This window comes from Pteropus medius, unplaced genomic scaffold (assembly GCF_902729225.1).
Source record: "Pteropus medius unplaced genomic scaffold, Ma_sr-lr_union100, whole genome shotgun sequence".
NCBI classification, from domain to species: domain Eukaryota; kingdom Metazoa; phylum Chordata; class Mammalia; order Chiroptera; family Pteropodidae; genus Pteropus; species Pteropus medius.
In genome coordinates, this window is record NW_024351543.1 from 9,879,696 (window position 1) to 9,906,595 (window position 26,900).

Below are 26,900 nucleotides of genomic sequence, written 5' to 3' on the forward strand. Positions count from 1 at the left end.
GGAACATTGTTCGCCCAAGAGCTGACACTGCCTGCCCCTTTGATCATGAATTCGTGAAGAGAAGCTGCCCTTTCAGACCCACCCAGGCAGAGCCAGGAGCCAGCTGTCACTATGCCCGCCCTGTGGCCCACCAGGCCAGCAGCTGACCCCCTGAGCTGGCCCAGGAGCAGATGGTCAGGACGGGTCTCTGGCCCCGAGCCTCTGCTCAGTTGTGACATGAGTCGCCACATTGGTGCCTGTCTGTCATTCTGGTGAATCTTCCCAAGAGCCCTGCAAGTCAGTGTAACTATCTGTATTTTCCAGTTTAGCAGCTGCAGGGGCAGAAAGGTTAGGTAATTTGCCCAAGGTTACCCGGCCAACTAGGTGACTGACTGACTCCAAAGTCTGTTTCAACTGACTCCTCTGCCCACTCTCTCCCCAGGAGTCGGGAGTTCTTAGTTCCCAGCTGCAAAGAAGTGCCAGGAGAGAAACCCCTATGGGGCGGGCCCACTCTACTTAGAGAGTGTGAGAAAGATTAGAACTGGGCAGCTTGGGCTGGGGCAAGGGTTTGAAGTGGGGGCACAGGAGGGGCATTACATGCTAACCCTGCCCGTGAAACTAACCCCTAGGCCCGGCCCTAGGAAAGCCTGCTTGGGGCTCTGGGGTCACAGGGAGCTGAGGACAGGCCTACTCTCACGCTGGGGCCATTTTCGAGGGTTTCTCCCAAATACAGACTATCTCCTCCACCTCACCCCACCCCACAAAATCCATAATCCCAGAAGGAACCAGAAGCTTCCTCTTCCTGCCATGACCTCTTAGAGACTCGACTCGCCACACTTTCCACAGAGTCAGTGTATTTATTCAGAAGGCAAGGTTTGGGCTGAAAACACAAACTCTTTTTGAGAGTAAGAACCTGTCTGTGCCTTGAGGTATTCATTCAGAATTCTAGGTATTTCTGACTGCATTTGAGGGCCATTTTGAGTTTCTTTGGAAAACTACAGGTTTAGGTGAAAGTTCAGGGCCAGGGTGTGCCTGGTCAATGTCTGAGCAATTCCAATCATTCCCTAAAAAAATGGCATTTCCTAAAATCTGAAACACAACGATGATGCTTATTGGTCAACACAGATCAAGTTATAAAGTGCACCAGGCACTGTTCCAAGTTCTCTGTCACCTTGTTTAGTCCTTACGACAACTTTACGATGTGGGTGGAATTAGCTCCATTTTATAAATGAGGATCCTGGGGCTTATCCAGGTGGAGACACCTGCCTAGGCGCACACAGGGAACACTTGGCAGAACCAGAGTCAACCTCACTGCCTGCCTTTAGAACTGTATTGCACAAAGACCAAACCGGAGCAGACCTCTTTGGCAAGGAGTATGGAGGAAGGGGGACAAAAGGAGCTAAGATCCAGGGAGCACCCTCCAAAGCCTTGGGGATGAAGGTGTTTTGAGGGGTTCCTCCTTGGCTATGTTTGTTTCAAGGCGTAACTTCTAAGTCTCAAAAGAACTTACTGTGGTCACGTTTCCTTCTCTTGCAAGCTCATGCACAGCTAGAATCTGACAGGCATCAATATTGCTTTCATCTTTTTCTAGGATTCTGAAATAGGAAGAAGAGCCACATGAATGAAGAGTATTTACAGGCAAGGCTAGGATGGTGTGGCGGCAACTTCTGATCGTCTTCTCATCATATTCATCCTCCCTGCCTCCCACTTTTTTTTTTTTTAATAAAAGACCTCCCAACCTGGTGGGGCACATGGCTATCCAGAATAAAGACTGCATTTCCCAGCTTCACTTTGTAGCTTAGGTGTGGCCACGTGATTAAGTTTTGGCCAATAGGATGCATGTGAAAGCGCCCAGTGTGATACACAGCGGTGCCTTCCATTTTTCCTTTCCTCCTTCCTGCTGTCTGATGCAGACAGTGTAGCATCCTAGGAATGGCATCCTAGAAATCAGCAGGGAGATAGAACAGGCCTGGGACCTTACAGAGTTGAGGATGGCCACTTAAACGTTTTCCTTAGAGAGGAATAACCTTTTATTTTTATTTAAGTCACATATTTTGGGTGTCTTTGTGACAGAAGCCTATTCATATCCCAACCAACACAGACATGACCATGGTACCAGGGTTGGGGGTGGGCAGAGAGGTACTTGCAGCTGCTATGATTAAAAGGCACTTTGGTTTCTACTACGTGTCATTGTAAACATGCAGTTTCTGATCATACTATGGAGTTTTTCAATATTCTATTTCTTTATAGGAAACTCCGTATTTTTCCCTCTACAGGGAAGGAAGGAGGTTTGTTTTCTTTTCTTCAGAACTGTGCTATATATTACCACACAATTTAGTAGCAATTCATAGTGATAACTTAATAGTCCATTAACTTTTTTCAGGGAGAAAATAAGTATTGTATATATCAGAATGATTTGATTTAAGTTTGTTAAGGCATTAGAACTTAAGGAGATAAGCTTGTTATCTAGAAAATTCATTCTTAAAAACTTCCATCAAACATCCCTCCCCCTGAAGCTGTCTTTCTTTCTATTCACAGTAAAAATACTTCAGGATCACTCCATACTTGATGTCCTCCTTCCACAAGTCCCAATGACTCCTGAACTCTCCACTGTCTTGCCAACATGCCCGGCCTCAGACTAAAAGTTTTCTCTCAGTCACCCATGACCTCTTTTCCCCTAAAGTTATTTTTTAAAAGTTGGTATTAAAGTGTATCATACCCGTAGTTTAAAAAAATGAAATAATGCAGTAGTTCCTAGTCCTGTTCTCCATTTACCCTCCCCTCCCCCCGACTCCTGCTGCTTTTGAGTTCCTTTGGTAGTTCTCCATCTCTCCTTTAAATAATATGCTTAGACCTCCTGGTATGCCTACTTCTTGATTTGTCCATTATAGGCCGGAGCTGCTGGCTTTCTGCCACGACAGGTAGGTGGTGGTTCATATCCGTCCTCCCTCCCCGCCGCATCTTGATAACGACCCTATCAGTCCCATAACTCCTCCAGGGGCAATTATTATGTTTATGTCTTGTTCCATCAAATATACAGTATCTCTCATCTCCCCACCTTGTAAGATGGGGATACGAGCAGCACTGTGGACCCTCGCCCCTCACCTGTGTCCTGTTTCTACTGTCTGCTCCCAGTCCTGCCGAGCCAAGAACAGCTTCATCTTCAGGACCAAGGCCGGAAGGAAGCTCCCCGAGGCAACGGTGATCTGGTTCACCACCTCCAGGGCCCCCGAGTAGTTCTGCTGTGTCATGTAGTATGTTGCCTGTCCAGAGCCAAAGAGAAGAGCCTCTGCCAGTGCCCATGAAGAGAGCTGGGGGGGTCAGTGTCTCTACCAGGACAGGAGCAGAGCCCGACCCATGGGCACTCAGAGTGACCAGCCCAGGTCCACAGCAGTCTTGGGTTCTGGGACCAGCAAGGCAGGGGCTCTGGGGAGACAGCTGAGGCCAGAGCAGGCCAGGGCTAAGGCAAGGCCATGTGAGCACCCCGCCCCCAAGTTGGAGAGCTGGGGTCGCTGGGCGCTTTCCACAGTTCCGCAAACGGCCCATTCATTTCCCATTTATTTTCCTGAAGTTCATCACTGAACGCTGCTCAGTGGGGCCCAGGGCAGTCACTTGGTGTCATTTAGGGTTTGCAGACAACCCGCTCTATACCAAGGCTGCAGTGCTCTGTCTCTGTCAAGTACCACCAGGCTGGAGTGGTGGCCTCTGCAGGCCAGTGCCAGCCACCAGGTTCTCCTGAGTGAGTCATGACACAGGTGCCTGAGGGGCAGAGAGCAATGCTCCTAAAAGATTTGAAACTGGACTCTGAAAAATCTAAAAGGATGGCTTATGCTAGACCTACAGTAACTACTCCATGAAGAGATTGATTAAAAACAAGGGATTATTCTAAATAAAGATTTATTCATAAATGTGTTCAGTGCAGGACTCTTTCTAAGTGTACAACTGGAAACAATCTCAATAACCAAATGACAGGAGATTAGGCTGGCAAATCACTTAGGTCTATACAATAAGGGGTTGGCTGTCTGTAGACATTCAAAATGACATCTGCTGATGACAAAATCTTGCATGAAGAAAAAGAGACCAGATGATGGATTGCCCTATGATAGATTGCCCTTACAACTGTATTAAATAACAGCTCTATCTCCCACCCTAAGGTGGGTCCGTATGATCCCCTTCAAGATCAGGAGAGTTGGTGGCTGGCGGCTCTCAGGGGAGCCTCCCTCTTGGGATTGCCCATGGCCAAAGGAAGCTGTCTGGTGCCAGGTCACACCCTCTGTAAGGGGCAGCCCACACCCAGCATCTTGTCAGCAAGGGGGACAGAGAAGGGCCATCCCAGCTCCACCACAATGCCAAGTAGAGTTGCCAAGGCCTTTGCTGTGTGTGACAGCTGTGCCTGTGCCATCTGGCTGCTCCCTCTGCACAGTCCTGCTTCTTTCGATTTCCCCGCGGGTGTTGGTCCCACGGCTCTCCCTGACAGAGCTCCTGCACAAGAAACTTCATGGCTTCTGCTTCCTGGGACACCAGCCTGAGGCACACCCTGAACCCATGCACAGAAAAAAAGACTGGAAGCACTGCCCTAAAATGTTAACATGAGATATTATGGAGTGATAGGGCTCAGGATGTTATTTTAATTCGCCTTTTGACCTTTTTTAGACTTCTGGGTTTTTTTTGTTTTTTTTGTTTTTGTTTTTTTTAATGAGCACATATTCATTTTATAAGGAAGATACAAACAGAAGAGAATAAAAGGATAGTTTTTGTCTTAGATTGATTTGATGAGGGTCACACAAGAAAAAAGGAACTTAATTTAAATTAAGATCAGAAAATACGAAACATAAAACATAGCTCCCTTCTCTTATGGTCAACTAAATGAATTTAACAGGTGAGAAGAGGACGTGTGAAAGAAAGCTGTAGAGGAAAAGGTCAGTAAGGGAAACCAAAAGGCAAACGGAAAGCTGAGAGAGCTAAGGACGGACAGACCCTGAGCGGGAAACCCTGAAGGCCCCATGGGGAATGAGACGAACCGTGGCCTGAGCGGGAAGGAGGGGAGCACCGCAGTGGGCCCTGGGCTGCTGTGACCCTGACCCTCTCTGGGCCTCTGCTCCTCATCTACCAGGTGACGGGCCTGGACACTGAGGGTCTGGCCTGAGGTCACCTGGTGGGTTTCTGGCTCCAAAGGCCCAGGCAGGGACACTCCCACCCCTGCCCTCCCCTCTCCGCTGCCCACCTTTCCCATCAGCCCCAGCACATCTTTGGTGTCCTGAATTCCTTGTTCCAGGTACTTGATGGATTTCTTCACAGTGTGGGGCTTGTCTGAGGTGAGGTCCACCCAGCCTCTCAGGACATAGCCCTGGGATAGGAACAGATGAGAGATGAAGTCCATGGTCCTGCAAAGCCTCAAGCCAGACTGCCTCTCCTGCCTCCTGTCACCCTTTGTCACTCCACACCCTCAGGCCCTGCCAGGTAAACTGCTTGCAGGCCCCGGGGCAGCCCTGCTCTCTCTCACTGCCAGGCCTTCGCATGATTGTTCCTTTGCCTGGAACGCCTTCCCAGCACACCACCCCTCAGACCAAATCCTTTCCCCTGATTAACTACTGCTAGTCTTTAAAACTCAGCCTAGGAGGCTGTCCTTGACCTTGCAGGCTGGGGTTGGGCCCTTCCCGTGACCCCCACAGTTCTACCCTTTACCGAGGTGCCTTGTCATTGCCTGTTTACTGGGCTCAGGAGGCCAACACGGGGCACCAGAGCAGGGCCACTGCTGTTTTCCTCACTCCTTAGACCAGCAGGGCCTGGCCTGCACGGGAAGCCGGAACGCCCTCTGGGTGAGCAGCAGCCATTCCGAGCTCAGAGCCCCCAGGTCTTGCCGGCTCTCCTCAGCCTTCACCCAGCCTTCACCAGCCTCTCCTGGCAGATGGGGTGGGCCAGGCCGGGGAAGGGAGATCCAAGGGGCCCTAGGAAGACCCTGCCCTGATGCTTCTCTTATGGCCTGGACCAGTGTTTCTCAACTATTTTCCATTAATGCTCCCCTAGGGAGCTTTTTTAGGCAGTTCTTCCCTAATCACTCTCTCCCGCTTCAAGAAATGTTACCATCACAGATACACTATCTATGTGTTATATGTATATCTGTGTTTTATACATAAACAGGGAGATTTTTTTTTACCCCTCCTCTTAGAACCAATTTTTACTCCCCCTTGGGGAAAGGGTGATCTCACCCCTGCTGAGAATGCATGGCCTGGACTGAGGTTTCAAATTCTGCCATTAGGGCAGATTACTGCACGTGAGATCCGTGATATGTGAGATCTACTGTGTGAGCCACCTCTGCTATCTAGCAGATCACTACCATGAGGAACTGCAGGCCCAGCAAAGCCAGTTCATCTACTTTTTCAAAAGAACCAGGATATCTGGACTTTTAGGTAAAAATCTTGTGATTTCTAAATGTCAGCAACAAAATCAAGATTTTAGGACTATGGATGCAGGCCACAGAACAGCTATCTGCAGCTTGGACTCTGGACAAATGCCAGCGTGTACCGGGCTAAGCCTGAGACAACATGGTAGGGGCACCCGTGAGACCCAGGGTCTTGTCAGTGTCTGGCTGAGCCCTCCCCAAGGGCCCTCTGTGAGGGTAATGGCCACGTCCTCCCATGACGTGCTGAGACATTGCTCTCTTTGGCTCTTGCCCCCAAATGTGCAAAGCAAGTACCTCTCTGGAGCTGCTGGAGACTTTCAGCATGCGGTCGATGTACTCCTTGGCCTTGTCGTGGCGGCCTAGAAGCCAGAGGAAGAGGCCGGCATAGTACAGGGCAGTTCCGCTGGCCACTTTGCGAACCTCCTTCAGGCTGCTCTCCAGCTCCTGAATAGCTTCTTGGTCTGTGAATCCCAGAAAGAAAGCAGAGGATTAGTGAAGGTGAGAAGGTCTGCCTGGCCCTATAGGGGCCATTGAGGGCTGCCTCTGAGGCTCCTCAACACGTGGAGCTGACCACACACCAGCCTGGGGCCTGGAAATCAACAATACTGTCCCCTGCAATGCCACGGGCTCTGCCCAGGCCGGAACTTGGGCTTGCTGTCTGAGATTTATCTTTTCTCCTCTGTGCCTAGCAGTTTGCTGAGTAGACAAACCAAATCTGAATCCCCTACCTCAGGCCCACAATCCATTCTGGGTGGGGAAACAGTAGTTCGTAGTCTCTGGAATCTCTTTAGAGAAGTGGAGACTAGCAGTAGAATTATTTACATCATCTTGATTGTTTTCGACAAGATCTTGACAAAGGAAAGCAGGGTATTTCCCCGACTTTTGAGGTCTTGAAGGAGGACCCCTCCAACTGTCATGCTCTCTGCCTGTGGCTCCTACTCTCTGCCTGTGGCTCCTACTCAATGTGGCTCCTACTCAATGAGGCCTCAGGGAGAAGGGGAGCAGCAGCCACTCCTCACTAGTCAATAGCACCAGCAATCACTGGGGCACATACCTCCTTATGCAGCCCTTGAGGGGCTGTGTCTCTCGAGTGGGGCTCTTTTTCTCTGGTGGGGCTGGGCCCAGCTGAGCATGGCTGCACTTACCGATGGTTTCACAGCACTTGTGAGCATAAATGAGGGCCATGATGGAGCACAGGGACACGTCTGGGTGATTCCGGATGCTCTCCAGGTTGTTGATGGCATCCTGGATACGCTCTGCAAAGGGAGCCCACATAGTTATGCTCTAAGGCTCCAGGCCCGGAGGACAGGAGGCTCCGTGGCAGAGACATGGGGGTGCTTATCAGGGCTGACACAGGCTTAACACCACCTGGCTTCCCCGGGAAGCAGAGGACTAACTGATCAAAAAGATCCCTAATAGCCTGAGGTCCCTGAAGACCGAAGTTCTCTGTAAAGGCTGCTGTCACCATGGTCCAGGCTGCAAGAGGCTGGAGGGCTTGGAGCTGAGGATGTACCCATCAGTATTCACGGGAATTCCGTGAGACTGAGATTTTTGGCTGGGGGTCAGTTCTGAAGAACCTCAAGGCATTTCCAGCTAGTTGCTCAAAAGCCACCAATTACATTTATTCCTCCAGGTCCACTGCTGTTGGCCAAGGGCAGCTCAGCTGGCCCCTAGCCCAAGACCACCTTCTGAATGTCAGTGAGTCAGCAGCTGCATGGGCCCCACTCCTCTCTCTGCTCCTATACCATACCTACCGGTACCCATATCCACCACTTTCTCTTTTTCCTGCACTACCAGCTCTCAGCTTCCAAACCTGGAATTAGTTCAATAATCATGTGGTTATTTCTCCACCCACTCGTTGTACGGATGGAGAAACTCAGGTGCAGAGCAGCAGTAGTGAGCCCTCTGAGGTCTCAAAGTCAACTAGATATGGACTGTACAGGCTTTTGTGGATCAACCTGGGGATCTAGGCATTGAGTGTAAGACTGTTTCCATGACTGGAAGTGGGCATCCAGGTGTTGCCATAGTGCTGGGATAGTACCCAGGGCGGGAGGCCAACGCTGACAAGTCTTTACCTTCTCTGAAGACTCCATAGGCTTTAAAGAACTGTAGCACTGGGTCATTGCTGAATTTTTCCAGGCCCATGGCTGCAGCCTGCTGCACATGGCGAAAGTACTTTTCCTGGCTGTAGTAAATGATCCTAGCCTGTGAGAGGGAAGACGCAGTTGCAACAGCCCTCTGTCTCTGTTCTGACCTGCTCCCTCCCCTATTGCCTGTTCCTCCTCAGTTCTATAAAGGGAAGAGATGGAGAGCATTCAGGCCTCATCCTGTTCTTCACCAGCCCCAGGGACAAAGGAATTTGTTTCAGAATTATCCACAGATTCTGATTCAAATGTGATGGAGGATTCAACTTAGGCTATCTTAGGAAGGGACTAAGGGGAAAGAAAGAGGACTAATAATAAGAATAATTGTACCAGTAGTTGGTTACAAGTTGTTGTGGGCTAACCACCTGCTGGGAACTATATCCAGGGCTTTACATCCGTGAACTTCTATGTTAGCCTCTCCATTTACTTCCCAGTTAAGGGAGCTGAAGGCCATGGAGACTGTGGCTTGACAAAGGTCATGCAGTAACAAGGGCTGAGATTTCAAAGCAAGTCTCACTTCCTCTTATGTTTTGTGGGTGCTGGGGTTGGGGATAGATGTGGTTGGGTTGTAACCAGCCTTGTGGGCCATATGAAAGGGCCCAAACATCATCCTGAGGATAACAGGAAGCAGTTGGAATGGTTTTAAGCAAGAGGAGAGAATTATTCAGATGTGTGTTTTTGCAAAAAAACACTGGTGGCTGTGGATGTGGTGGGGGGAATGGGAGTAGGAGGGGGCTGCTAGTGAAGAAAGCTGAAGCAGAGAAACCCCATTGGGATTGGGGCTGTTGCTGGTACCCAGGGGTGAGATGGTGGTGATCCTGGTCTAGGAGATAAAAAGAAGTGGGCGACATCAGGAAATATATAGGAGCTGACATTTCTTGCTGATAGGATCAGGGGATGGAGATGGGGAAGAGTTAAGTATGGTGGGGATCAAATGGTGGTGCCATCTAAGGAGGTGGGGGACACAGAAGAGGCACAAGCAGGGGAAGGCGAAATGATAGCAAGATGATGGAGATGGGTTTGGGATGCGTTGGTTTAGAGGAGCTCGGGGACAGGACTGGGTAGGGATGCGGACTTGGGGCTTAGGGTGCACAGAAAGCACTAGAGAGGATGCACTCGCTAGAGAGAGTGAGCCGAGAAGGAATCAGGACAGCCTGTAGCGGCCGAGGACAGAGGCGGGTAAAGGGAACATCAGGAGCAGGCAGAGAGGTGGCAGGAGAGCAGCAGGGCGCGGGGGTCACCGGTCCAGGGGCGGAAAGTCCCAAAGGGAGCGGCTGGGCAGCGTCTGGGCCACGCACCATAAGGGAGGAGTCATTGCAGCTCATCTCCGGGCGCTCACCGCTCCAAGACCGGGTCTGGTGGGGCCGCGCGGGGCGGGATTCCCGAGTCAGGGTCCTGGGCACGCCTCTCGCAGCCGGAAGTCGGAGGCGCGCGCGTCCTTGGAGACGGAGCTGCCCGCCGGTTGCTAAGAGCGTCAGAGTCAGGGGCCGGAGTAGCGAGGCGCCCACGTGACAAGGCGCTGGTAATCGAGCGCCGAGAGGGCGAGTCCCTGCTGGCGGCACCGGGTCTGTACGCAGGTTAGGGGCACCGGCGCCGGAGCCGGGCGGTTGCCATGGGCCTGGGCGCCAGCGCCGAGCAGCCCGCGGGCGGCGCCGAGGGCTTCCACCTGCATGGGGTGAGTCGCCCCCGCGGCGCCGGGGACCTTGGCCCGGCGCGCCTGGATGCCTGATCGCCGGCTCGAGGACGGTAGCGGCGGGATCCCGGTCCTGGCGCGACCGCCCCGGTGGAGGGTGTTGCTCCCTTTCCTGGTGGGAGCCGCCCGCGAGAGGCCGCCCCGCGGCACTCCTGGCCCCTGGCCTGTCTGGGGCCGCGGTTGGCCCGGCACCCATCCCAATGCCAGCTGTGCAGGAAACGGGAGCGTTTCCTGGCCGGGTCGGGCCGCCCCGGAATGGCACTTTTCCCGGGTGAGGATTGCACCGGGTCCAGTCGAGACGCATTTGGGCACTTAGGTCACATTTATGATCGCCTGCTGTGTGCCGCGCTTTGTGCTGGGCATGCGGAGAGAGCCGGTAACTCCCAGGCCCCGGCGGTCTTCGCTCTTCGGTCCAGGGGGTCGGGGTAACCAAGTGGACACCAGCTGCGGGGGGCGCATCCCGCCCGTCGTGGGGTCGGAAAGGCTTGCGGGGCCCGAGGACCAGTTAGAACCAGCCAGGGAAAGGGGGAGTGGGAGAAAGCCGCAGAAGGCACGAGGAGAGCATTTGCAGCAGTGGGAGGGTCCGCGGGTGAAACATCGCGGAGAGGCGCTGTAAGGTCGCGGTTGACGTGTCGCTATAAGGAGATCTGGGTGAGCACTCTGGGGAACGTGGAGACGGAGTGGGATTCCTCGAGTCCAAAGGCGAGGAGAGGGGCCCTCAGCCAGATGGAGATTTGGGGTCAGGAACTGTGCTGCGTAGAGAGGCCGTAACCGAGGTGACAGGCACCGGAGGGTCTCTGGCAGGAGCGCAGCGGGAAATAACCCCTTTCCCCTTGTACAGCGTGGATGGCTGCAGAGAAGGGTGCAAACTTGTCAGTTTTGGTGCCTGGCTATTGCGTAGTCTGTATCGTGATTGGCAGGCCCTGTTATCAGTCACGGGGTGGGGGTGGGGGGCGTTAAAGAAGGGGTTTTCTAAAATAAAATCCAGGACCCAGAGTTGACAGGATTTGTGCTCGGTGATGAGCTTTCTCTAGCGGACATCATGGTGAGGCACCTCAGAAAGGGTGGGACAGTGGAATGCATCCAGCAGGAGGATCTTCCAACAGATTTGATGGTAGGCAAAGGAATTGAGGATATTGGTAAAAGGGAGGGATGGGGTGATGGTGAGAGTGAAGACAGGAAGGGCCTTATTGGGGAGGGACAGAGTGGAGGGGTCCAAAGATGGGAGGTCTTCATTCACAAAAACAGATAGTTTTGAGCTACCTGCTTTGTGGCAGTGAACAGATAAAGCAGTGAACAGAACAGACATCATCCCTGTTCTCGTGGAGCTTATGTTTGGATGCCAGCAGGGAGAGAAGGGAGCCAGACAAGAAATAGAAATATATGGTAGGTGGTGAGGAGTGCTAGGGAGAAAAATAAAGCAGGGTAAGGGGTTACAGAATGAGGCGTGGGTACTGTTTTGGATAGAGGGGTCCAGAAAGGCCTCTGACCAAGTAATGTGTGAACAGACACTTCTGAAGGAAGTAGGGAGTGGAGAATACAGATGCTCAGGGGAGGAGCCTTCCGGGCAGAAGGAGGTTCGGAGGTGGAGGAGGCTGGTGTGCTGGGATGGTGTGGTCTAGGCAAGGAGAGCGGTCAAGGATGAGATCAGGCTGCGCTGGACCTTGCATGTTGTCCTGAAGATTTGGGGTTTTCTTCTGAGATGTGGAGCCATTGGGGAGTTTTGAGTGGAGGTGTGACATAACCTATTTACATTTTTAAAAACTGAAGAACAAGTGTGCTGCCTTCTGTAAATATTGGCATTCCCACTGCCTGCCAGGCGCACTGGAGAAGCCCCCGCCTTCAGCGAGCTTGGAGGCAGTGGAACATTCACCAGAAGTGGCTGTTCCAGGGCAGTGGTATAGGAGCAGGTTACTGAATCACTGAGTCTCTTCCTCCTCTGTAAGTTGAGGTTAGTAAAAGGGTTAAATGATCTAAAGCAGGTGGTGCAGTCCCCTGGCACCCAGCCAACCCTCAGTGACTGTCTGCTGCTGTCATGGTTCATCACATGCGGTCCGATGGGGAAGACAGGGGGGACAGTTATGGGTGGTGGGGCTACAGGGCCAGGTGTGATGAGAATGCCCAAGGCAGAGCTGGAGAGAGGGCCCTTGTTGCAGGAGTGGGGGTACAGTCGGGGGTGTCGTGGGCAGCAGCAGCAGAGATTATTTCCCCTCTGGAGTCACAGCAGGTGATGACAAGGCCTTGGGCAAGAGCAGTGAGTACCTGTGAGATGGAGGACAGGGCCACAGGAGAGAGTGGGCAGAGGCCCTGGGTGGGCATGGCCTCAGGAGCAGGGCTGTTCTAGAGGGAGATGGAGAGGCGTGGGAGTAGCCCCGAGCCACTTGGGGAGTACTTCTCCCCAAGCTGTTCTCCATTAATTGCCCTTTGGTTTTCCAAGGCCACTTTGTCCCAGCTTTCCCCTGAAGGGGTCAGGTGGTAGCCGGGCCTCTGAGCAGATACAGTTGTCCTCCGAGCTGGGCTAACTGGGGTTCGAGTGGCTTCTGGGTGTGCTCTCATAGGAAGCCATGGCAGCTCCTAGACGTGGCAAGCAGAGACTCAATTGGTGATGCTGCCAGGAGAGTCTTAATTAATTTCAGGGGCAAATGGGCCTTGATCTGAAAGCTCAGCAGTGAGCACCCCTTCAGCTTGGAGAATCCAGGACTGGAGGGGCTGGTGGATGGCAGAAGCCACAGGGCCTTCTCCTGCAGAAGTGTCCAGAACCTCTGTGCCCTCTGGGCTGGGGCCTGGCTCATGCCTGATCTGCAGAGCGTCTAGTGCTCTGAGCCAAAGGCCTGAGGGTGTGGGGCCCACCTTCAGAATTGGGGCCTGGGGATAAAGGCAGCATTGTTTGAGCAAGGCTCTATAAATAGGGCCTTTGAGATGGATTTCTACCATGGCTGCATGCCCTGGTGGTTGTGCTTTTGGAGACAGCAGGGAGTTCCTAAGTTCAGGGCAGAGCAGAGAGCATCCTTGGGCTCAGAATGGCTCCTGGAGGAGAGGTCCTGCCTGGCAGTAGAGGCTTGATTGCAAGGCAGAGATTCGTCGCTGCTCACGGGGCTCCCTAGCTCAGGCTCCTTCCTGCCTGTGGGGTCTGTTCTCCCCAGCCATGGTTCCTCAGCAGCTGGACTGACCTTCAGTCTGTTGCCACAGGGTCTGGGGCTCACTGGGATCTGGCCACAGGCCGCCTTCCCTGCTGCCTCTTTCTGGACGCAGCCTTGGTTCCATCTATCATACGTCAGGCCCTCCCATCCTGTCCACATCTAAGCCATTCCAGTAAACTCTCCTGGTTTTCCCCATAGGCCTGCCCACCCTGTCTTCATGTGGCCTCCTGGTAGTCCCCAGGGCAGCCCTGGGCTCTTCTGTGAGGGACTTCTGGAAGCATGACCTGTGGTTCATGATCAGGAAAGAACCATTTTCCGAAAGAGGAAAATTTGTGTCCAGGAAGGTAGACAGAGAGGATGGACTTTGACAATGTCCACATGTGGCCTATCCAGAACAGTTCATGCATCCTTGTCGGGACACAGGAGTGGTGATGGCCTCTGAACTTGAGGGCCAATGACTTCTTAGAGGTCACGGGAACTGGCACAGTGACTGGCCTTTGCTGTCGGCAGGTGCAGGAGAACTCCCCAGCCCAGCAGGCGGGCCTGGAGCCCTACTTTGACTTCATCATCACCATCGGGCACTCGAGGCTGGTGAGCTCCCACATCCCGCCTCTGCTTTGCTGTGCGTGCATGTGTGTGTGTCTATCTGTCTGTCTGTGTGTCCGTGTGTTTCCTTCTGTCCCTTTTTTTCTGCAGGGAGGCCCAGCCCCATCTTTCCTTCTCCCAGGGCTGTACTTAGCCTGACTGGGGGCCGGCCCAGGGCTCAGCTCCTGAGCTCTCCAGGGCAGGCTGGAGGCAAATGGACTCTTGGAGGTGGCCACAAGGCTTAAGGAGCTGCCCCTTGGGGCATGAGAAATGTGAGGCCTCTGGACAAGAGGCAGCTCAGGGCGAGTAGCACTGCAGTGCTCTGGAGCCAGGAGGCTCTTTTCTTACTTTGTCATGTTTTCTGGGCCGAGGGAGGCAGGTTTGGCATTGCTTGGGGGTGGTGGGGGGCACCGTAGCTGCAGGCCTAGGCCTGGCCTATGCACCTGGGCCCAGCCACTGCCCCAGCTCATCCCGCACCAGGCCCTGCCAGGGTAGCTGGCCACCAAGCCCTTGCCCCATCTCAGACGCAGAATTGTCTGAGGGGCCCGGCTGGGGTTTGGGGGGGGCTTTGGAGTCAGCCTCCTGCCCTTGCAGAACAAGGAGAATGACACACTGAAGGCCCTGCTGAAGGCCAACGTGGAGAAGCCCGTGAAGCTGGAGGTGTTCAACATGAAGACCATGAAGGTGCGCGAGGTGGAGGTGGTACCCAGCAACATGTGGGGCGGCCAGGGCCTGCTGGGCGCCAGTGTGCGCTTCTGCAGCTTCCGCAGGGCCAGCGAACACGTGTGGCATGTGCTGGTGAGTGGGGTAGGCTGGGCACGACGAAGGTGGGGTGCTGAGTGGGGCATGAGGCTGTGTGGGCAGGGCATGTAGGGGAAGGCAGTGGGGCCATCGTGGGTGTGTGTGTGTGTGTGTGTGTGTGTGTGTGGTGTGTGTGTGTATAGGGGGTAGGGGATGGAGTGTGGGCGCAGCTGAGATAGGCCAATAGCCAGTGGGTCTGTCCTAGGACCCCCTGAGGGCAGGATCTGGCCTCACTCGTTCCAGTGTCCTAGAGAGGGCAGCACATCATTGCCTGCACAGTGTGCCCTGCCTCTTGTTAGCCACGTGACTTTGGGCTCTTTGTTATCCTCTATACCACGGTTTCTTAGTTTGAAAGGTAGGGATACCATCTCCTGGCAAGGTGGTTGTACTGCCAGTGTGCTGCTGCTGCTTTTAGGAGAGAGAGAGAGAGGACGAGAGAGAGAGTACATGCACACGCGCGTGCGTGTGTTTTCTGGTACATTCTATAAGATGCCAGTATCATGTTTTTTCCTGGCAGGTCCCCTGAGAGCACCTTTGGGCACTGGGCTGGTGTGTGGGATCTGAACTTTAATGAATCTCAGTGACTGAGTTTCATTGTCACAGATGTTGCCGTGTGTCTGTTCACAGACACACATGCACATGTGACATGTACGTCTCCTAATGGTACCCAAGTTCTTAAGAATGCTGGGTCCTGCAGCTTGATGGAAGGAGGGTGCCCTGAGCTGGAAACCGGCTGATTTGGTTTCTGTTGCTCGCTGGCTTCTTGGAGAAGCCTTCTCACCCTTTTCAGCCTGCCTCAGTTTGTCCATGAGTGCAGTGGGGGTGATGGTGCAAACCCCTTTGCATCTCTCTGGGAGATCGGGAGGGTGGAGTTTTCCAAGGGAGAAAGGAATCTTCGTGCCCAGTTCCTCTCACCGCCCTCGCCTCCAGCCCCTACCCAGGGATCTTCGGCCACAAGCCTGCAGCAGCAGCAGCAGCAGCAACGCAACTGGGCACTTATTATGGGCCAGGGTGTGGTTTTCATTCTTTACGTATACTATTTTTAAAATATTCTCAGCAACCCTATGAAGAAGCATTACATAGCCTACTTTTAATTGTGGGGGAACCGAGGCTGGGAGTTAAGTAGTTGTCCGCAGTCACCCAGCTAGCAGTTAGTGGAGTCAAGAGTTGAGCCCAGGTCAGATTCCAGGTCTCAGCGCAGGGAGCCATGCCACGGTGCTGCCCTCTGCTGGGCAGGCTGTGGAACTGGGGAAGAAGGACAAGCGTCCCACTTACTACTACCTGGAGAGGCAGCCCCGCTGTCTTCTCCCCTACCTTCATTAGCAAGGCCGATAGTTTGAGGCTCTTTCCCCAGGATGTGGAGCCCTCTTCGCCTGCCTCCCTCGCCGGCCTGCGCCCCTACACAGACTACGTGGTTGGCTCAGACCAGATCCTCCAGGAGGTGAGGAGCCCGCGGCCCGCCCCTCCCCAGGTCCCCGACGGGGCATGTGGCAAGGAGTGCTGCTTATGAGAAGTACCCGATTCCAGTGCTGGGAGCAGGGCTCAGGCGCTGTGTGTTTGTCATAGTCCGAGGACTTCTTCTCACTCATTGAGTCCCACGAGGGGAAGCCCTTGAAGCTGATGGTGTATAACTCCGAGTCTGACTCCTGCCGGGAGGTGACTGTAACTCCCAACGCAGCCTGGGGTGGAGAGGGCAGGTACTTACTTCCTGGGCGTGGAGGGCTGTAGGGTGGGGACCTGGTGGGGCCCTGGGTAGGCCTGGCCAGTTGGGCATGGACCTCCAGAGTCCCATGGTGGGGGTGGAGGGCTGGTCCTGGTCCCAGGGGTCCTGAAGCCGATCATTGGTCCAGGAGGCACCCTTTCAACCCCCTCACTGCCCTTAGTGGGTGGGGGTGGCAGAGGTAGGAAGAGCTGTGGGACTATGTGGGACAGCTTCTGGATTGAATGTTTCTGGCCTTTGGCAGTCTCGGGTGTGGTATCGGCTACGGGTATCTGCACCGGATCCCAACCCAATCCCCCAGCCACCACAAGAAGCCACCTGGTGCCCTGTCAACTGGTGCCCCGTCACCTGGTACCCCACCACCAGGGGCCCCACCACCTGATACTCTGCCATCTGTTACTCCACCAATTGGACCCACCCCTCAGGACTCTCCTGCCCTTCCTGGCCCACAGATGGGTTCTAGGCAGAGTGACTATATGGAGGTACGTGGGGAGCACCTGCCAGCCGGGGGAAGAGGGGAGCTTCATGTGGGTAGAGGGGCCTGCCAGCTGGGGAGAGAGGACTCTGGAGCCCATAGGAGGCCCATCTGCTTCCGGGATCCAGTAGGGGCAGATGGGCCCATTCTGGGACAGTGAAGCCCACTTGGGTTCTCTTGCCACTTTGGTCTGGAAGTGAAGGTAGCGGTGAGGCATTGGTTGTCACTTTCATTTCATGAGTGGGAAACTGAGGCTCAGAGGTGGGTAGAGCCTTGTTCAGTGCCTGAGCCATTGTGGTGAAGTTGGGCCAGGAGCTGGGCATCTAGAACCCTGGGCAAGTTGTCTGGCCAAGTCTGCATGGGAGCGCCGGTCTGGCTGCTGAGCAGGTCGCCTGAGTGCCTTTGGGCACGGGGCTGGCACCTGGATCTGTACCCAGGGCACATGAGGACTGCTCTCCAGGCACACTGGAATTCAAGGAAGGCCTTCTCTTCTTGTGGGTCATTGATGGGGCCTGGCCAGGTGAACACCTGGGATCAGCAGAGTAGGAAGAGTGCTCCCCGTCCGTGTCAGCACTGCAGAGGGGCCCGCCACGCCCCTCCGCATGACTTCACATCACCTGTAGAGGAAGGGGCAGATCGCAAGGCTGTTTGCTCCTACAGGCAGAGCTTCTGGGGCAGGCATGGGCTGGGGGTTAGGTTGCGGTCAGGATGCTGTCCTGACTGCCCTCTCCCTGTTCCCTTTTCTTCCCTGGCTCCCCTAGGCCTTGCTGCAGGCGCCTGGCTGCTCCATGGAGGGACAGCTTCCTGAACCTGTAAATCCCAGCCACGGTGTGCCTGGCCTTGGGGGACTTCCACATTCCATGGAGACTTCTCTTCAGCCTCCGCCTCCAGTGCAGCGAGTCATGGACCCAGGTAGTGAGCAGGCCCCAGGGGGGTGGCTGAGGAACCTGGCATCCCGGGAGAAGGGAGCCCTAGCCTCAGGGCTGGGCTTTGGTGGCAGTGCCAAAACCGTCCTCAGACCTGCCAACTCTCTTGTCTCATATACACCAAGGTGGTTGCAGGTGACTTGGTCCAGTGTGTGGATGGAAAGACTGCAGTCCAGAGAAGAGAGGTGGCCTGCTCAAGGTCACATAGCAAACTGGGGACAGAGCAGGGCTTGGGCCTTCTGCCACTGCGCTAGTCCCATGATGCCCAATGCCAGGCCCCTTTCTTTCATCAGAAACAGGAAGTGGAGAACCTCTTTGGGGTGGGGGTGGGGGTAGGGGAGCATCACCGCTGGCTGAGATTAGTCTTAGGCTGGGCCAGAGTGAGCCCAGGGTACTGGCCTTTAGCGGGCAGGGTTTTGTGCTGTCAAAGGACTGTGCCCCTTTCCCTAGGCTTCCTGGATGTGTCAGGCATCTCCCTCCTGGACAGCAGCAATGCCAGCGTCTGGCCCAGCCTGCCCTCTTCCACAGAGCTGAGCTCCACAGCTCTCTCCACCTCAGGGCTGGAGGACATCTGCTCCAGCAGCAGTTCTCATGAGCGTGGCGGTGAGTGGCTGGCACCTTCTGAAGCCAGCTGGGAAGGGTTGTCCGTAAGGCTGCCCCCAGTTTCTCAGCTAGGTTAGAGGCTGGCCTTCGGAAGGAATCCAGCCACAGCAAGGCATTATACACTAGGTTTCCCATCTCCCATCAGCACCTGGGGTGGGATTTGGGGGTCAATGGTGTTAATGTCCTGGGCCACACTGGCCCTGGGTTCTGCAGGCCTCCTCAGCCCCGCCCTGTGTTTCAGGTGAGGCCACGTGGTCTGGATCGGAGTTTGAGGTCTCCTTCCCGGACAGCCCAGGTGCCCAGGCCCAGCTGGACCACCTACCTCAGCTGACCCTTCCCGACAGCCTCACCTCTGCAGCCTCACCGGAAGATGGGCTGTCTGCTGAGCTGCTTGAAGCTCAGGCTGAAGAGGAGCCGGCAAGCACAGAGTGTTCAGATTTGGGGGCAGAGGCTGAGGCTGAGGGTGCAGCCAGCCAGGCCCAACTCTCTACCCCTGAATAACACCCTGGGCTGTGACGAGGCCCCTGATGGCACTTCATGAGGCCCATATGTGGGGAGACTACTCAGGCCACACTATGGGGCCCAGCCCAGTGTGTTCAGCTTCCTAGGCTGCGGTTCCGAGTGACATGCAGGGACTTCTGCTGGCCAGGGGCTTTCGTGTCCACTCAAGACCTTACTGGTCTCCAAGAGATGACCTCCCAGCATTAATTCTGCATGATGGTCCTGGCTTTGGGGAATTGGGCACTTGTAGGGGGCTGGGAGTAGCACCCCAGATTGTCTGGCAGGAGCTAGGGTAGGGAAGGCTGCTTTGCTGCTTGTGTAGGGGCGTGGGCCACGGGGAAGGACATCTTTTGGCCGTGTACCCTTAGGTCCAGTGCCTGCTCTTGCTTGGCCACTGTGGCTTCCCAGGAGGCAGCAGGGTCCAGACACGATCAGGTGTGATGATGAGGTGAGGAAGGGGTTGGTGTGGGATGTCTGATTGCTTTGATTCTTCCTGCACAACTCAGCCAGCCCTGTCTGTACTAGAAGGCACCCCCATGCTCTGGGGACCCCTGAATCCCCAATTATTCTCTCTTCTGTCATGTGCCCTCATCCATGTGCTACACTGCACAGTTGGCTTAGGCTGACAGGCCAGTCACAGTTGGAGGCGCAGTGAACGTGACTACGTTCCCTTGAGAAGGACTGGAAATCAGGCCCTTCAGCAGACTCACCTGTGCTTGGACCACGATGTTCCTTCCCCAGGGCCTGCACCCTACAGACCTGGTATCCCCAGTGGTGACTCCTGTCAGCTCCCAAACTTATACAAGTCTTTTCTAAATATACAAGGCATCCGGCCAGCTCCACTGGTAAATAAGTAAGTTACAAATTTAAGATCACCAACCTGAGCAAACTCCCAAAGCCAGTCTTGACTGGATCTGTCTACACACAGCCCCCACCACAAAGGGGAATGAGGGGCCTGGACAAGAGTGGGCAAGGCCTGGCTTCCTATACTATTTCTTTCCTATAGTATTGCGGGAGGGGGCTGTTCCTCCCACCACCAGGTACCTTGGGAGGCAAAGGCTAGGTTGGGTCTTCTGCTCTGCCCAGTTCCTACGGGAAGAGAAAGGCTCCACCCAGGGACAGCCCTTTGTCACCTGAAGTCCTGTCTTGGCTAGTCCCTCACGTTCCCACACTCCTTGCTGATGACCATTAAAGCTGCCTCTGGTCTTCTAGCCTCTGTCCAGATAAAGTCCCTCCTTTGCTGCTTGATTTGTAGCGTCTGCACTCACAAGGAAATGAGAGCTCTGTTAGGCCCGTAGGACGAGGACTGTCTGCTCTGGGGGACACAGACCAAGTTTATGGAGGGCGGGCCCCAAATCAGCAAACACTGAGTTTCTAGCACTGTGACTGCATTTAAAACAAGCCTCGTCAAGCCCACCAGAGTGGCTGATAAGCCTCCAAGGCAGGGAGGCCTCATGGCCAAAGCCAGTGCTGGAGCCTGGTGTCCCGTCCTCCGGTCCTCTTACGCAGCTTCCCTTGACCTGAGGTCACCCTCACCCAAGGTTCTGGTTCTTCCTCACTTTCATACTCCCCTCCCTAAATTGCAGGATAAAATAAATATCAGTGCTAATAATTTCCAGGGTAAACACGAAACCAGAGGTTTCTTAATTTCTCTGTAATTTGCTATGAAGGAAAATGACAAGTGAAAAAAATAAACTTCAAAATATTTTAACTAAAGCCTTTATTCTGTACAACTGTGAAATACAGATTTTTACCCTTTTGGCATTGCAGACTGTCAAATTTTCTGGACATGATTACTGGTTTAACTGGAAGGAAAAAAAGTACAACCATGCTGGGGCTCAGATCTATGACAGAAAGGGAGCACAGCCACCCTGAGGCTCCGCACCTGGGGCGAAATGGCCCAGCAAAACTCATTCCTTTAGCCCTAGGGCCCCTCATGCAAACACAACTGAGGGCTGGTAAATGAGGTTTCTTCCTTTTTTTTTTTTTGACATTAATTCACAACTATTGCTAAAAAATGTGCACCAAAAGCGCACTATTGTATCCAACAGATATAAAGGATTTTTAAAAAAGAAGCCGGCTGCTGTCTGCGCAGGGGAGAAAGACTCGGTGGAAACGTGGCATGTCTTCGCTCACTTCTTCAAAGAGCCAGAGGCAATGACTTGTCCACTTTCCAAAGGAGGCTGACTAGCAGTGAGGGAACCCTGTCTACAGCTGTGCGGATCAGAATAGCTCAAACAGTAAGGTCTGGACCCAGGCCCATCAGCTGCCTCCAGCTGAACCTGTGAAGATGCAGAAAAGAAAAAATCCTCCCCACGCCCTCCCCAGTCCCTGCTGTTGTGGGGACAGGCCACACACAAGCTGGGGAGGCAACTGGACTGGAATAAACTGCCCTCTGAAGGCACTTGTGCTTCTGGCTTCATACAGGAGGCTTGTCTCATGTAGTTTGATGGGGCGGACCATTGTTCTAGTCTGAATACAAATGACCTTGGGGAGAATCCAAAGAGTGTTTTTCTGCCAAAAGTTGAAGTGTTTATCTCCAATAAGTTATATTCTGTACAGGATCCAAATGAGTCTATGAAAACTTTAGATTGTTAGAAAGAACAGTGAAAAGAAATCTGGATATAGGTTCAACAACAAAAACCTGCATATAAAACTCTGGAAAAACAAAAATGTATACTTCCAGGATATGAATACTGAAATAACTCACTGACACCCTTTCACTTTGACACCATAAATTTTAGGTAGCATTTAAATGAAGTTGAAATTTCATCATGGTCTTAAGTGTTGATGGTATCATGCTGCTCACCTAGAGCAAGAACCTGTGGTGTCTCCTGGCTTTACCTGTAAATAAAACAACATAGAGGAGGAAGGAGTAGAACAGCCATGTCTTGATGTGGCTGCCACACAGTCCGGGGTGCTGAGGGGCACGGGCATCACTGGGCACGGGTGGGCGTATCCTGGTCTGGCAGTCCAAGTGCTATGATCCAGCCCCTGAATTTCAAAAGATCTTCCTACAAGAACACATCTGAGATGCAACATTAAAAACAAACCCAACAACAATCATTTATTATGAAATGAGCTGGCTCTCGAATTGTGCAACAAGAAGTTCTTATTAAAAATAACTGTCTTAAATGGTGAAAACAATTTTTTTTTTTAATGACAAACCTGGAAAAAGCTTTCATGGGTACTGCATGAATGGAATGTACTCTCTTAGAAAAGCTACAGAGCGTGTGGGTTTGAAGTTGAAGTTGAAACACAGTGACAGATGTGGCTCTACCAATGTGTCTCTAACAAGTGCTAACAAAGATAAGGTCCTTTGAAATAAAAGGAGGAAGCCACGTGTGCGCTGGCCTGTCATCAGTTCTCTGTACATCTCACAAGACATAGTCTGCTGGGGGCTCTTCTGCTCTCACTCTGCCTCCCTGGGGACAGCTTAATCTACACGAGGAGACTGGTTTCTATATTACATCTCGATTAGTCACTTCAACTGAAAAAGAATCTCGGTCCACACCAAATTGGCCGGTAGAAGTCGCTCCCGCTGGGGCTCAGTGGGCTTCCTAGGACTACTCGTGGGGCCACAGAGGAAGGTCAGTAAATGAATACCCAGGAGCGTCTGCCCACCCTTCACGTGGACTTCTGCCGGTAATGGAGAGTGAGGTCACCACCGCTCTTCCATATGAAGTGTTTCACTGTTCGAAGGTCCATATTTGGATCCAAAACCTGAATGGCAAAAAATGAGTAATAAAAAACTGTCAGAGCCTCTAATATTTAAGACTTTTACTGTTAACTCAAGGACTCTCATCAGGTGACCCAGCTTGTCCTCTCCTTCCCCAAACCCGGTGGGCTGCTCTTGCTGCCACAGCTGCCATGCATGCAGGCACAAAGCCAGGCACAGTGAGATGTGCAGCTTGTGTGGCTGGGCCAGAAACACCACCTTCAGCCATTCCTCTGCAGAAAGGCCTTGAGTGCGCCTTGATTTAAAACAGCTCCACCTACCGCCACTCAAATCCTAAACTAACATTATGGATACTGCCCTGCAAATCAAGATGGTCCCGTGTCTTTCTCTGTTAGGGGCCTCAATAATTGGGCTTCTGCAGTGTTCCTAGGAGTCTCTGTCAAAGCAGAAGCCCCCCAAAGGCAACAGACTCAGGAACCAGAACTGTACCACATTATGTGACTTTCTGAGCACCAGCACTGGAAAAGTGGGACTGTGGATGGCAAGTCCACTTACCTGGTCCTGGCACAAAAGTTCAATTTTCTCCTCTGCTAACACGGCAATATCCTCCTCTTTTTCCTGTTCTCCTGGTTTTTCATTATTAGAAGAGCTAGTGGTTTGAGACTCATTATCCAAGTTGATGATTTTCTCATAAACATGTTCCATTACTTTCCGGACTTGGAGCATGTCACTAGCAGAAAGTCTATCTCTGTGAAAAGCAAGGGCAGATTGTGACCTCAGGAAATCACTGGATAGTCTCTCTTCCACATTCTTTGGTGTTAACGTTTGATAATGATGAAAATATACCACAGAAACATAAACCAAAAAAAGTTTTTAGTCATTGCCTTAATCCATTTCTAGGATTGCCAATTGATTTTCTATAGTGTTTTTTTAAGGCACAGATTATGTGCAACTGAGATTTAATACATGTTCTTAAAACTTACATATACTTAAAGAATAATAGCCTTCTGGGTTTTATTTCCTTAAAGATTTTCCCAGAGCAGCATGGGCAAACTAAATGCTCCTGGAAGGGAAGGCAGTCCCCAGGGCTCACCAGGCTCTGATGCTCCCGGTGCTCATTTCTCTTAGGGCCGTCTCCTCCCTACAGCCGAGACCCTGAGTCTCAACCTCCTGCATGAACTCCAGACTCACGAACCCAACAGCTGGCTGGGTATCTCTAGCTGGATGTACAACAGGTACTCAAACGCTCCATGTCCGAAACTACATTCATCAACTTCCTCACCCCCAAACCTATTTCTATATTTCTGATATCACTTAATAATGGTCAAACCAAGTAGCTTGGGCTCAAACTCTGAAAGCCACCTTGACCTTAGGGTCATCAAATCTAGTGGAAGTGATATCTAGGATGTGCGTGCGTGTGTGCGTGCGTGCGTGTGTGCGTGTGTGTGTGTAAGTAGGTGGGTGGGAGGGTAGGCAGAGGTATAGATGAGGCAAAATGTTTAGCCATGTGCTGAAAATTACTGAAGCTGTTTGATGGGATGATAGGGGTTCATTCTCCTATTCTCTTTTTTGTATCTGTTTAGAAATTTCCCTAACAAAATGTTTTTAAAGTCTTGTTGACTTTATTTGCTAAGATATACATCAATGAAACCTCTTAATTTCTTCTCTGACTTCCCTCCTAGTATTTTCCCACCAACTCTACATCTTGTGTTGAAGATATATAAGTCTTTGCTAATTTTCAACATGTGTATGCTCTCACTTCCACATCCCTGATCAAATCATTTCCTGGACCTGGAATATCTCTCTTTTGAAGTTCTATCCATCCTTACATGTCCAGCTCAAATTCCATGTCCTTCGAGAAGCCTTTCTGGAGAGCTCCAGCCAAAAATCCATGTCTTAGTTATTTGTGAACATCTGTAGCTTACCACAGTAGCTACTTGGTAAATGGTTAAATTGTATTAACTTTCAATATTATAAAACTAGCTTTATATCTAGTATTTGCTTCTTCTGCTATAAAAGCAATCATAAAGAATAAAAAAACTCTCTGGTAATAGATTAAAGCATCAAAAACACTACATTTACTTACTTTTTTAAGGTTTTCGCTCCTGAAGATGCATGAGGTTGGAGGTAGAAAGGAATTTTGTTGAATTTAGGCATATTTTTCTGAAATATTAAAAGTAAAAAAAGGTATAATAGTTTTTATTAGCTGATAAATTAGAACGATATCAACAGGAAAACATTATTTACAAATTATTTTATAATTAAAAATCATTTTCTATGAAAGTTATAGTAAGCTATCAAATTATCTAAGTCAGCCTTAGACAAAATATATCAGAAAAGTATAACATTTAGTTTTGTAATGAAAGATAACATGTAACATCAGTGGCAATATGAATTTGCAAGTATGGCTCTTTTCAAATTACAATTCGAGGTATTAAAGGGAAACATTTTCTTTTAATTACTTAAGCCATATAAACCCAAATCTCAATTCTACATTAAAATATCAGGGCTGATACCTAAAGCCCCAAATAAAAAATTAAGTGCCTTAAGAGAAACCCAAAATATTCACCTTTGAGCAAAACCATACACTCTATGCTGGTGAGGGCCCTCATCCAACTGAAAGGCCAATCGGGTCCTCCCACTTTCTTTCCCTCTGACATTAGAGTGAGGTCTGAGGTTTTAAACAAGAGTGGAGACTTCAGCCAACCACCTAGATGTCTACTGTGAAGTAAACCACATACTTAGATGAAGAATAAAATTAACTGGTTATTTTTTCTCTGGGTATTAATCCCCTCCGAGCCTCCATGTCATATCCTGTCTGGATGTCTCCTCCCGGAATAAGCCACAGGCCTAAAGTCAGCAATGCATCCCAGGTGAGTTTCATACTCAAAGGAAGTAGTGGTTTATGGGGAGCTCAGACTTAGAGAAGACCACAGACTATCCATCAGGTGTCACACTGGCTTTAAGTTCTTGGAGGTATTATATGTGGGACAGAAAACAAATTTTCTGAAGGTTCTAGAGATTAAATCTCTTTTCATCATATGGCTTTAGGAATATACAAAATAGGTCAACGGCATATAAGAGCATCTAGAAACAGACCCAAGTATATACAGGAATTTAGTATATGATAAGGACAGTATTTCAAATTAGTAGAAAAGGACTGATTGGTTATTAAAAAATTGTGTTGGTGCACTGGCTATCCTTTTGTAAAAAGTAAGCATCCAACTTCATACCAAACAGAAGAAGTTCTAATAGATTAAAGATCTAGACATAAACAATTATCATAAACATACTAGGAGAGAATACAGGAGGACACTTTTGCTACTTTGGAGTAGAAAATACCTAAGCAAGATGTGAAATTCAGAGCCATAAAGATTTTGTCTAATTATATAAAAATTAAAACTTTTTGCCTGACAAAGATACCATAAACAAAGTAAAAAGTCAATTGAGAGGCACAAATAATAGTCAAAGAATTAATATTCAATATGAATAACTCCTACAAATAAGACAAACAGCCCAAAAGAGAAATGAGTAAAAAATACAAACTGGCAATTCACAGAAATACAAATGGCCACTATGAAAAGATGCTTAATCTCACTACATTTAAAAAAATATATTATATTGAAACAACGAAATAATAGTTGTCTATCTTTTTAGCAAAGATTAAAAGTATCTAGTGTTGGTGAGGGTGTGGGGAAATGGGCCCTCATATCCTGTTGGTGAGAGTGTGAGTGTAAACAGCCTTTGTGGAGGGCAATTTGGCAATAACTATCAAATTTAAAATGTGCATACCCTTTGATCCAGCAATTCCACTTCTAGGAATTTATCCTAAAATGTACACAAAGATATATGTACAAGGATGTTCACTGAAGCATTATTTGTAATAGAAAACATTGGAAACAACATAAATGTCCATTAATAGGGGACAGATTAAATAAACAATGTATGTGTATACAATGGAATATTATATAGTCTTTAAAAAGGGAGTGATCCATATGTAGAAACATGAAAAAGTGTTCAAGATATATTTTTAAGTGGGAAAAAAAAAAACCCTAGTTGCAGAACAGTATGTACAATAGTTCTTGTGCAAAATGAACTATATGAACACATGTATACACACACAGATAATATATGCTTAGGTACTGAAGGCTATGCACTAAACTATTAAGTTATTACCTCGGGAGAAGGATAGGGAGTGAGTGGAAGAGAAAGTGTGATTGAGAAAAGGATAAGAGTTTCGCTTTATTTTCT

At 50.9% G+C, this 26,900-nt stretch overlaps 3 protein-coding genes across 7 annotated transcripts in view; 1 reads left to right on the top strand and 2 right to left on the bottom strand.

Moving 5' to 3' along the window:
* TTC21A (tetratricopeptide repeat domain 21A) overlaps positions 1-10,879 on the bottom strand; it is a 32,694-nt gene extending 21,815 nt beyond the window's left edge. For 3 of the 4 annotated variants that reach the window (XM_039843264.1, XM_039843266.1, XM_039843265.1), the window contains exons 1-7: positions 9,825-10,879; positions 8,458-8,587; positions 7,528-7,638; positions 6,677-6,843; positions 5,204-5,326; positions 3,085-3,242; positions 1,490-1,574 (exon numbers count right to left, since the gene is read on the bottom strand). In XM_039843264.1, the coding sequence (XP_039699198.1) occupies positions 1,490-1,574; positions 3,085-3,242; positions 5,204-5,326; positions 6,677-6,843; positions 7,528-7,638; positions 8,458-8,587; positions 9,825-10,523 (1,473 nt within the window). In that variant the 5' untranslated portion in view covers positions 10,524-10,879. The remainder of the gene's footprint in view (positions 1-1,489; positions 1,575-3,084; positions 3,243-5,203; positions 5,327-6,676; positions 6,844-7,527; positions 7,639-8,457; positions 8,588-9,824) is intronic. The other variant, XM_039843263.1, reaches the window with a different exon arrangement.
* Positions 10,530-18,970, top strand: GORASP1 (golgi reassembly stacking protein 1). Of its 2 annotated transcripts, XM_039843269.1 has the most exons (9): positions 10,530-10,595; positions 13,870-13,950; positions 14,539-14,742; positions 16,100-16,186; positions 16,312-16,442; positions 16,710-16,947; positions 17,702-17,852; positions 18,317-18,469; positions 18,711-18,970. In XM_039843269.1, the coding sequence occupies exons 1-9, from the start codon at positions 10,545-10,547 to the stop codon at positions 18,968-18,970; spliced, it is 1,356 nt and encodes a 451-aa protein (XP_039699203.1). In that variant the 5' UTR covers positions 10,530-10,544. The 2 variants fall into 2 exon arrangements, with proteins under 2 accessions (XP_039699203.1, XP_039699204.1); XM_039843270.1 differs by lacking the exons at positions 10,530-10,595; positions 13,870-13,950 and adding an exon at positions 13,963-13,981.
* Positions 18,971-20,673: 1,703 nt separating this feature from the next.
* WDR48 (WD repeat domain 48) overlaps positions 20,674-26,900 on the bottom strand; it is a 41,351-nt gene continuing 35,124 nt past the window's right edge. The window contains exons 17-19 of the mRNA XM_039843268.1: positions 24,736-24,812; positions 23,205-23,397; positions 20,674-22,693 (exon numbers count right to left, since the gene is read on the bottom strand). Of these exons, the coding sequence (XP_039699202.1) occupies positions 22,598-22,693; positions 23,205-23,397; positions 24,736-24,812 (366 nt within the window). The 3' untranslated portion in view covers positions 20,674-22,597. The remainder of the gene's footprint in view (positions 22,694-23,204; positions 23,398-24,735; positions 24,813-26,900) is intronic.

Coding starts and splice junctions, on each gene's coding strand:
- GORASP1 (XM_039843269.1), top strand. CDS start 10,545: ATGATCGCCTGCTGTGTGCCGCGCTTTGTGCTGGGCATGCGGAGAGAG. Junction 10,596..13,869: donor TGGGCATGCGGAGAGAGCCG/GTAACTCCCAGG, acceptor TGCTGTCGGCAG/GTGCAGGAGAACTCCCCAGC. Junction 16,443..16,709: donor GCCTGGGGTGGAGAGGGCAG/GTACTTACTTCC, acceptor GGCCTTTGGCAG/TCTCGGGTGTGGTATCGGCT.